Raw genomic sequence first — 11,318 nt, 5'->3', positions numbered from 1 at the left:
GGCCGCGAGGGTCAGCGGGGACAAGCGGCGGGACGCACGGAACGGCTCAGCTTGGCGCGAGCGCAGGACCCGGCGGGCGGCGCGGCGCCTACACGACGGAGCCGGGCATGCTCGGGCGCACGCGAGCGGAGCGCGGCGCCCACTGTCCGCGTCCGACCGCCGGTGAAGCGGCGCTCCGAGCTCCTCGCCCGCGGCCCGAGGCTGCGGAGGCTGTGACTGTGGCGGCGGCGCCGGAGCAGTGACCGCTCCGCCCCTCTCCGCCGGGCTGGACCACACAGCCCTCTCCAGGGGCCCCAGGCAACCAATCACTCGGGCGCCCGAGGAGAGGCCCCTCCTCTTCCCGGCACCTCCGCAACTTTGGAGGAAGGGGAGCGAGGTGCAGATGCTGAAGGCGGAGACCCCGGGGTCCACGCTGCCCGGGCACCTTTTGCCGGCCGTCAGCGCGCCTCCAGCCCCCGACAGCGCTGCTTCCGACTAGCGTGGACTTCCCCACAAGCTGCGTGCTCATAACTCACTTTGCAACTCCCTGGTGCACACGTGGAGGCAGCAGCCGCAGCAGCGGTTGGAGCTCGCAGCACCTGCAGCTCAAGGTGAGCGGCCCCACTCACTGCCCTTTCAGTGCTGAAAAATCCAGCATTTTAGTTTCATCCCCCTCCTCCAGCCGTGAAAGGAGCTTTCTGCTGCACCCACCTCGAGAACGACTTAAATTACGGATTTTACCCGCCAGGCGACTCCCATCCTTTAGCAAAGCAGTCTAAGGCCAAAAGATTGACACAGTAACAGCTGTAAGGTTCTGTTCGTAGAAATACAGACACGCCTCATTTAATAAGCTACTAGTAACTTGATGGATTAAAAAGGTCCAATTTATTAAGTCCAACTATTTTTATTTCCCCATTAAAAACAAATGCAACGTTAAAATAAAGAATAATCGCTGCTGAGAATTTTGGCTAAGAGCAAACTAAGAAGCAGGAACTCATGAACCACCACACAATCTGGAGGTCAGTTTACTGTCATGAAAGGGTGGGTATTGCATTAAAAAACACTAAGGCAAGGTTAGGAAATCGGGTGGTTCTGTTTAGGGAATCCAATTGCTAAGTAAATTCCTGGCCCTCTCACAGTAGAAAATGAACCATATCCTCTGATACCCAAAAGCAGTGGGTAAAGAAAGGTTTTCACACAGAAAAAGCATTCATTGATGGTTACTGGGGATAGGAAGGGAATGGGAAAATTAGTTACTAGAGAAGATGGATGAAGGGAAAGGCTATATATATAGTAAGGGTGGTACCAGCACAAAGTCACAGGACAATCAAAAGAAATGGAGAGAGATGCACCAGGGAAAGAGGGATCGGAGATGAAATGAGTATGTGTGCAGACCTGTTCTATCCGTAATGATAAGCACTGATCTAAAAGTGAATGAATATCCACGCACAATGAACAGAGAAGGGACTACACTTACCACGATACATATGTTTGCTCAAGATGTGTATTTGGAAATGCTGTAAACCACTGGCTTGAATCCACCAGCTGCTCTGAGGGAGAAGGATGGGCAACCTCCTCCCCCCATGATTTACTGCCTCTGAGAACCAGCTTGAGGGTCAGTGAAAGGTCGGTTCAACTGGACAGCAAACAGCAACAACTGGGAGCGGTTAGGTAAACTTCATCATAATCAAATGCCCTGAAAGGATGAGCTGCTAGTTTTAGGTCTTAAGGACCAAACCCTCCCAGGCCATCCAGGTCAACTGGCATAATACAGTTCATAAAAACACTTCATCCTACTATGTTATCAGCTGAGGTCTTAAAAAAGATTGCCAACACACATCAAATCAAAGGTTCAACTATTGTTCTTGTGAAGCAAAGACCACCAAAAGTGCTGAGAAACCATGAACCCCAAGGGCCAAATGATTACACGAACTGGATGGCGTCTGGCTGGCCCTCCTGTCTAATCGCAAAGGGATCACGGTACTGGGCCCTGGAGAAAAATGTGGAACAAAACTCAAAATTACACAAGGCATGCTTCTCTGAGAAACTGGTGGAACCTCCAAGACTTTATATATGGTCCTTAGTCACACACCTTGAGCCTGCAACTAGAATTACCCCTATAATTTCTAGGCAAACAACAGACATGCTTATAAGATGAACAATACTCCTAGAGAGAAATACTCCCTGGAACAATCACTCATACAAGATCAAAAGGGTAGCATTTGCCCAGGGAGAAAGCTCAGAAGGCTGGAAGGGTTGGGATAGAAAGGTGAAGGGAAACAATCACAGGAAGGAAGTGTAAGTGTTACAACACAGAGGCTACCTTAAAACACAATTTCTATTACTGAATGGAAAACCACATGCTCTCTGTATACATTCAAATCACAATTAAAACCAACGGGGGGTGGGGGGAGGAAAATACTGTCCCCCTTACAAAATTCCACATTTATAAACAGAGGTATCTGAAACCCACCCGTATACTTTCAAAACAGAATCTTTGATTTACAAACATAAAAGTATTACCATTAAAGCTTTTCAAAGGCCTTTTTAAGCACAAAAAGTGGCCCTAATTTTTTTTTTTTAAATTGTAAAACATACCAATATGCAGATTCTGAGCATCATACTCACAGAACCTGTTTTAAAACCATGGACAAGAAATGGCTTAACCTTTTCTCCTGGGTTTCTACATGATTTCACAACCACAAATGACAAGTCAGTAAGAAGCCCTGAGCAGAGCTTTCTATCCAGTCCTTGCATTACAATCATCTGTCCTCTTATCTATTAGCCAAGATGATACAAGCTCCAAGAAATGGAAAGTGCAAACTCTGTTTCAGTCTTTTTTGTCAAACGGGAACATATAGGACTAGGACTGGGCAAGGTCTGGTTGGGAACTGACAAGCAAGAAAGGGGGAAAAATTTTGGAGGCAATGGATCTCACCAAATGGTCAGTAAGGCCAAGTGGCCAGCAAATAGGTGATAGGTGTGGGAGGGGGCCAAACTGCATCTCTTCCTGAATGCTGGAGTCAAACCCAACGCCATCGATGTCTGCATTCACCCCAGTGAAGGTCATCACCTGTCAGGAAATAAGTCCACAAAGGCAACATCTAAAAGTTCAAACAAGCCTGTAACACTTGGCAGGTGTCCAGATGGTACTAGGCAAACAGCCAACTGGCTTCCTCATTAGCAGAGAATTCCTCGAAAAGTACCCATTAGAGGAACTTCTCATGTAATCACTGAGGTTTGAGAATTTTACTGCCTCTAATCCCACCGAGTGACGAGCTGCCAGGTTTTACCAACACATCTTTTCTAAGTTTTACTAGGCGACCGAGCTGCAGTTTTATGTCCGAAGTCCTGTCTAGATGCTAATTTGGTTATCAAATAGTTTATGACTTACAGGAATAGAAAAGTAAGACAGGAACAATTGAAAAGGGACTGCTCATGTTTTGCTCATCAGTTCCATAGTTTTGCTCTTCATACAGTTTTCATGTTTAAATTCAAATAATTTTTTAAAATAATTTTAAATTCAAATCACATTTTTTTTAAAAAAGCTCATGAAAATTCAGAAATGGATAAAGCCGCTCAATTCTTATCTGGGATTCTTTGTAGTTTCCTCCTCAATCTCATGGTCCTATGGAAAATCTGCCAAGTGTTATAATACAAGCCTCTCCTTAGTCAGATGAAGATCACTCATTCACCTTACTGCCTGTTGTTATGGGGTACTATAGAGTAGAACCGACTCATATGACCCTCCAGCAGGTGTTCAGAGATGGCCCATCCTTCTGCGGAGCGGCTGGTGGCCTCAAACTGTGTCTTAGGGCTTGCAGTTCAGCTTCTTGCCGCTAGGCCACCAGGGCTCCTTCAGGCAACAGTATCAAACAGCTTAAGTCAACAGTGACCAGGTTCTCCTAGTTTATTATCAACTACTTTATTTGGGTAGCTTTCCTCCTCATTCTGTCTTTCCAGGCCACAGTGGCTACACTAGGCTTAGAAACATCAAACTGCAAGGATGCTCACTTAGGACTAGGCAAGGAGTTTGTCCTGATGTACAATGGCATCACTATGAATCCAACAAGGTCAATTCAAAGTCAAATGACAATGACAAAGTCAAAACAGTCATCTCTCACGACAAGGTACAACCTCCAGGATGACGTGGATGCTTTTATCTGCTGGCTCATTTCTGTTTACAATGCCAACCACTGAGAAGGTACTTTGGAGAAGTAGTTAAAATCATCTAGTATTGTGACAAACTCATTCTAGCCTTTGTTTAAAATCTTCATGGCCCTTCAAATTCTCGATCCAAGATCCTCAGACTAGCACGCCCTCCATATGCTAAGTTCCCACCTTTAAAAGTGCTACTTCCTCAGAGCTTTCTCGTTAGTTTTACTCCTTTCTATCTCCACATTTTTGCCTGGAACACCTAGATAAACCCACATCATAGAGCCAACAACCAGCTGTACAGCAATGACCCGAGTTAGGATATTTAACTACTAATGTCTCCTCTGTCCAACTGGCCTGGAGCAGTTCCTCTGACAAACTTCAACTCAACACCATGTCCTGTGTTTCATTCTCTGGACTCTAACCCCTTCTTCACTGGGGTGAATGAAGACATCTACGGCACTGGGCCGGACTCCGTCATTCATCTTCAAGTGCTTTATTAAGTCACCAGCCTTGACAATGGCCAATTAAAATGGCTCCTACTATTTATCTCCTTATTTTTAAAACTTGAACAACAATTATCTTAAGGTTGAAAATTAAAATAATTTCAAATACATTTGTAGATTATCATTTATGTCACAAAGTACATTTCTCAAACTGTTATAGATTAAAAACGGAATAAATTCTCTCTTTGAAGGCAAGAAGCTGGCTGCGTGATTTCATGTCCTTAAGTTTTCCAACCAGTTCACGTAAGGTATTAGAATGGATCCAAATTTGGACCAGTGTAAGCTACTGACTAAATTAGCAAAGATCTATGTCAAATGTGGCAACTAATAAAACTGAAGAGAGTAAAGAACCAAGGAGGCTGGCAGAGAGGTAAACAGCTAGTTGAAAATGGAGATGAAAAGTTACAAATAGAGCTGGATAAATTAGCCACTGATTTTGACACAGTAAAAGCAAACACTTATATTGTACAGAACACAAATTTTCACCGTAATTTCTACATATATCATCTGCTCCTGAGGCTAGAGAGGTGCCAGCCCATCTTAGTCCTAACAATCAAAACAAGGTCCTAGCTTTGATTATTTCTGTGCGGAAAGGGAGAGATGTCTTAGCCGCCTTTGTTTCTTACCTATAAACTGGAGCTCTCTGTACCCTCTGCGCTTCACTTGATCACTGTGACAATGTCCGTGAAAACTGCTTTGGAAAAGCAGTAAGTACTAGGCAAAGGCAGTGCACTAGGATGCGTGAGCCAAAAATGGTAACACTATGTTTTAAAATTACAAACTTTAGGTACCGTACATTCGTTCATGCTTTCTGTACATATAAAATATTTCCAAAACATAAAATCATAGGAAAACAAACTTTGTCTTTTAAAATTTTCCTTTCAGGTTTACGCTGAGACAGCCCACTGGCTGTTTCTGGTAAAGTTATGTTGAGCTCATCGTGCTCACTTGCTTATGGTCTACCAGGGTGGGATCTGTGCTACGACAGTAGAGCTGTGTGGCCAAAAATCTTTATTACTTGCTTCTGTACAGGGGTCTGTTGACCCAATTTACTTATCTGTGGAAAGTTACTAACAATCTCTTCACCTGTATGCTGCTATGAGTTGTCCTATATGCCTCATTCACCTGTTTCACAAAGGAAAGAAATAAAGCCTTCAAGGGAAGTACAATGAACATTTTATTACTTCTTAAAAATCCAACTTCAGATAAATTAACAGACTAGATTATAGCCTCAAATATATTTAATACATTAGATATGGAATTCTTATTACTGTGGAAGATGGCCTACACAAACCAAGGGTGAGTACAAAATGGAAGTAATCATCGAGCAGTAATTATTTCCTTCCACCTTTGTCAGCGATTGTCTATGCTCTGTAGGGATTCATAACCTCAGGTATGACACAGTTCAAAGACCCAAGTGAGACTGCTTTGCCAAGTACACTCTATTGTCTTATAAAACCTCACATCACTTCTTCCTTGTCTTAATCTCTTCAGATGACCAAAACTCAGAATGAGGATAAACACAACATACTGCTTTAAAATTTTTTAGCAAGTATAGTTTATCACTTCTTCACAATAGTAAAATTAGAATCTTACTTTTTGCACTTTTGACAGTTCCAATAAAAATATCAAATGAAATGGCTTTTAGGAAATGCTCTTATGGTCCGAGAGTTATTTTTCATCTTGATTTTAGACTTATAGAAATGTATGCAGCTATGTTAACTTTCTCATCTACCCTACCTCTGAATCTACTTATGTACACATTTTCAAAGTAAGCAATGTTACAAATTTTCATTTCCCTGACCTTTTTAACATTTTGATTGCTAAAACAATATATGTAGACATCTTTTTGGAAGCTATCAAACGTTAATGAATACTTGTGTCTTCATGTTACTACTGTAATTTATTACATGTTCTAGTAAATCAAGAGGATGAAGCACTAAGCCACACTAGACTCTAAACTTAGAATCCAGATTAAACCACCATTTACAAACTAACAAATCGGTTTTATTCCCCCCAGAATTAACATACAAAAGTCTTATGGTACTTGTCTTTCCTGAACTAATTACATTAATACATATCTTTTTATATATTTGTAAGAATTCAGAAAGGGTTTTTTTTAATAACATTTATTTGCAAGACATTTGGCATAAGGTGTTTAGTAAACATTTAGGAAACAAACGTGTTATCAAAATGAATACAATTTGTGGATAAACCCTAAATAAAGTGGCTTTTGGAAGAATTGAATTTGCAGCAACCACCTTTATAAAGAGGTACATCCACTTGCAATGGAAAACACCCAAAGATACCATTCACTAGGTTCAGATAATAGCACAATATAATGAAGTAGAAGACTGCGGGGCTTGATTTGTGGGCAAACTCAGTGCAATCTAGGACCCCAATATGATATACTAAAGAATGCCTTACCATTTCTCAAGCATCACATTTCCATTTTCTCTTACCCCTGTACCAGGATAATGTATAATGATGCCAACTACCACTGTAGTTAAATTGCAGGAGAAACATGCGTATAGACACACATGGAAAGTATTCTTTCATTTTTAAGAGTGCTTAAAGCATCAGTTGAAAAATTGAGTAAATAATGTTAACAAATCAAAGATATGCATAATTAAATGGGGTAGGAAAAATCCCACCCTTTAATTCACTTTAAAAATAAGGTATTTCACACTTTAACAACTGAGTACTATAGAGTTAAATCACATGGGAACTACATTTTTTTCAAAGCATAAACATATCCATCCAGAATTTCTATGAAGTCATAAACCATTACAGTTTCTAAAGGACTTTTCAAGATGATCCATGTTCACTTTAATCTATTGTCTTCGGAAATCAGAGCATTCTTCTTCCACTGAAGATTTCAAAGAACTTCAAATGGTGCTCAATTTAGTAGGAACTGAATGCATATGAAAGCAGCTAAACTACATATTCTAAAATGACCTTACATCTTACCTGCAAGATTCCTATCATAAGAAATGAATTTTTCATTAATGCTAAAGCTTGGTGCTTTCAGACAGACTATATGTTATATTAAAAGTAACTTAAAAAGTTACATAATATAAACAATTAAATATTGACTTTTTGTTTCTTTTAAGATTTTAAGGGCAGATTGAAGAGAAAGTGGAAGAATAGATTGCATTTAATAGAACATTTGGCTTGGTAGAATTTACCTCCAGCTTCTGATCAAACGTGTATCTGTTCACATGCAGTGGTCATTAAGAAAGCACGTTTTTCCACACGTCAACATCATTACATACCACATCACAGGGTGCAGAATCCATCAATGTATAGAAACATATTTTGTAATGAAACATCTTAACTATTATGGCATAAGTTGCACATTAAGGTTTAAATATAACTGTTCTGAGTCTTTCTAAAAATACCAATATACAGTATTGTTTTTGGTGGTCATTTGCATAGCAAACTATTAATCTAGAAACTCAATTGTTCTAGGAAAACCTCACATTATGGATAGTTCCAGAAAGATGTGTTCAAAATTAAAATCACTTGTCTGAGAAAACAATATCCTTTATTTGCTCATCCAATAAAAGCTGCCCACTCTGACCTGATCTGTACTTTCACATGGTACACCAACCTGAACAGATTTTGTGCCACATTTCAAGAAGGGTTTGCCACTCACTTTATCACTATATTCTATAATCTAGATGTAAGTTTGAGGGTTATAAAATATGGCTCCCTGTAGTGGAAAAACATAATCTCTATTTTTAAAACTGACAATCAGTGGTATTGCCTTGTGAACAGGTATTTTCAAACTGCAAACACATCTATTTTCACAAAATAATTTGGTCAGGAAATTTTATTTTAACATTCTAAAGCATGACTGCTTTAGATGTTACTTTAATGTCCCAGACAGAATTAACAAAATTAAGTGTTTCTAAATTACAAATATAGCTCCAACAGGAGTCTCAAGAAAAGAAAAAAAAAAAATCAAAAAACAATCTCCCATCCCAAAATAAGTATGACACACACATGTTCAAGAAACCCCAATGTTTCATGCAATGGTAGGCAAAGATGTAAAAAGCCACCCAATTCACACATTTCTACACCAATCATCATCAGAAAAAAGTACTCTGTAGTCAATCTGTACATCCAAATGCATCTGGGAATCTACACCTACGTTACATTATTTAATGTTATATACATGTTTGCACCCACCCTTTATGTTTTTAACATTTTTTTTCTTTTTTATGTAAAGCCTTCATTCAGACCCAGAAAAGCTGTAAGACTAAGTTCCAGGGAAAATTTAAAAAAAAAAAAAAAAAAGATAATCATTTTAGACAGTCAGTTAAAATGCTGTTTTATCTAAATCTCAAAATGTTTAATAAAAACAAGTATCTCCTCCATTTAACACTTTGCTTTCTAACTGTACAGTAAACTGCATTGTAGAGAGTAGAGTACATCTCTATCTTCAGACTGGATCTTCTTTGGATGGAATCAGATGTTAACTGGACAGTTTTAAGATAAATAAATGGGAAGTTGGTCCAACTAAGATGAAAGTAGATATATTACATGCAGGAATTAATATTTTTAAATTCTTTCTTTTAAAAAAGGATGCAGTTGAATTGGTAGAGGGGGGAAAAGAACTCAAAAAGGAACCCAGATTCAATACATAAAAATGTCCCACAATAGGTTGATGATGGCAGTAAAAATAAGAGAAAAAAGTAATCTTTCTGGAACATTATTTTTCAATAACGTAGAAACACTAAGTGCCAGGAAGATTTCTATTGATGTAATCTTAGCATCCAAGTTTCTCTCTATTATTTTATTGGAACAAATGCTTTAAATAAACTATTTGTCCTCTTCACTGAAGAGAGCTGGTCTATTTCATCTTTAATGAGCTAGTTTTTGGGAAGATTAGCCATGTACTGTAGTAATGCCTACTGCATAAAATCCAAGCATTTGCTGTGAACAGTTGGAGAAAGCAGTCAGTAAGAACCTAGGATCAATGGAAATAGATGTTACTTTAAGCCATCCATGAAACAGAGACCCACTAAGTACCCAGGTTAAAGCCCAAATCTCTTCTTGCGCTTTTTTTCTGTGCAAGTTCCTCTCCTAGAAACACATACTGATCCAAAGTTCCAGGTTTTCTTGGGTCTCTAGTCAATTTTCACATTAGTATAGATTTTTCGGACAAAGGCACTTGTTCCCATGTAACCAATTGCTCCTGAAAAGATAAAATAAGGTATTTTAAAACAAATATACACACAATATTATCAATCCCTTACAAAACACTGAGTATTCTCTGTTCTGCAAAGCTATTTTCTAAAGGCGACATCTTTTGATTGATATTCTCTCAGATGTTAGTAAAATTTTATAATTTACTTTCCAAATCACCTCTTATCTTTATATGGTAAATCTGGCCTAATATTAATTTTTTTTTAGAATCAAGCATCAATTATTATAAACAAAAACAACTAAGTAATTTAAAATATACCTCTTTTTTAAGATTAATTTGATAATGACAAAAACATGAAGAATAAAAATTAAGTTTTTTATTTGAATATATATTATTCTAGGTCACTAGAGAAACAACAATATATGTTCCATAAATCACCTAATATTGTCTAGGTAAGTAAGAAATTACTATGGATTCTCCCAAATGAAGACAGAGAACATGACTCAATGGTAATTGAAACTCTAGACTAGAAACACTTCCCATGATTTCTTTTGTTTAAATTATAGAATTAACAAAAAAATAAGTCAATTTGAGGGAGTTGACAAGAGAGATTGATCAGTAGGGTTAGGAATGATAAAATGTTGGCTTTTTATTAGTCTCAAAAAACCAGAAAGTAGGTTTAACTGACTGTCTTAGTGAGTAAAATGTCTATCTAGAATGATTAAAAGAGTGTTTGGAACATTTAGAAATTTAGTAAATATTTACTGAGTGAATAACTTAACTAGATATTCATTGCAAATATTTCTAAGTACACAGTAACTGGACATTTAAGAGAAGATTAATCACTGAAGTTCAAAATCTATTACCTGGCTAAGTATGATTGAAATTTTAAAAGTAAAGCTTCCATGAGTTAATAATTGCACACACATACACGCAAATATTCCTAACTGGTCAACTCTGAAGAAACTTCTAGTCATTCTTTATAGGCAAGGACGGTAAAATTTCATCACATACTTTGGGCATGTTGTCAGGAGGTGGGAAAAGACATCATGCTGAGAGATGCAGAGGATTAGTAAAAGAGTAGAACTGCAATAATATTAGCACAATTACTTCAACAATGAACTTGAGGCAGGCAGAGATTATAATGGGGCAGGACAGGGCAAAGTGTTCATCTTCATAGGGTCATTGTGAGGAGCAGTAGACTCAACAGCACCTAACAACTATTCATCTAACTGGTGTAGACAAGGAAAGAAACAAACATTCATTCATTCTGCCTTTCCTATGAATGAACCTGTATCTGAAAGTAGGTAACCAAATGGTTGATAAAAGGAAATTTCTCTTTATAGAAGTATTCCAGTTGATAAATTAAGAACAGCAGTTAGATTATTGTAATAAACTATAATTGTTGTTGTTGTTATGTGCCGTCGAGTCGTTTCTGACTCATAGCGACCCTATGCACAACAGCCCTAAACCCTGCTCTATCCTGCGCCAACCGCACCGCCTCTGACACACCCATCCCGATT

General features: G+C 38.6%; 1 protein-coding gene across 1 annotated transcript in view; it reads right to left on the bottom strand.

Annotated features, from left to right (window-relative positions):
* Positions 1 to 8,168: 8,168 nt before the first annotated feature.
* TM9SF3 (transmembrane 9 superfamily member 3) overlaps positions 8,169 to 11,318 on the bottom strand; it is a 57,530-nt gene continuing 54,380 nt past the window's right edge. The window contains exon 14 of the mRNA XM_006880076.1: positions 8,169 to 9,843. Within this exon, the coding sequence (XP_006880138.1) occupies positions 9,776 to 9,843 (68 nt within the window). The 3' untranslated portion in view covers positions 8,169 to 9,775. The remainder of the gene's footprint in view (positions 9,844 to 11,318) is intronic.

The sequence above is a fragment of the Elephantulus edwardii genome, unplaced genomic scaffold (assembly GCF_000299155.1).
Source record: "Elephantulus edwardii isolate Elephantulus edwardi_28Jun2011 unplaced genomic scaffold, EleEdw1.0 scaffold00006, whole genome shotgun sequence".
NCBI classification, from domain to species: Eukaryota; Metazoa; Chordata; class Mammalia; order Macroscelidea; family Macroscelididae; genus Elephantulus; species Elephantulus edwardii.
The sequence above is the reverse complement of the archived record's forward strand: the minus strand, read 5'-3'. Positions and strand labels throughout refer to the sequence as shown.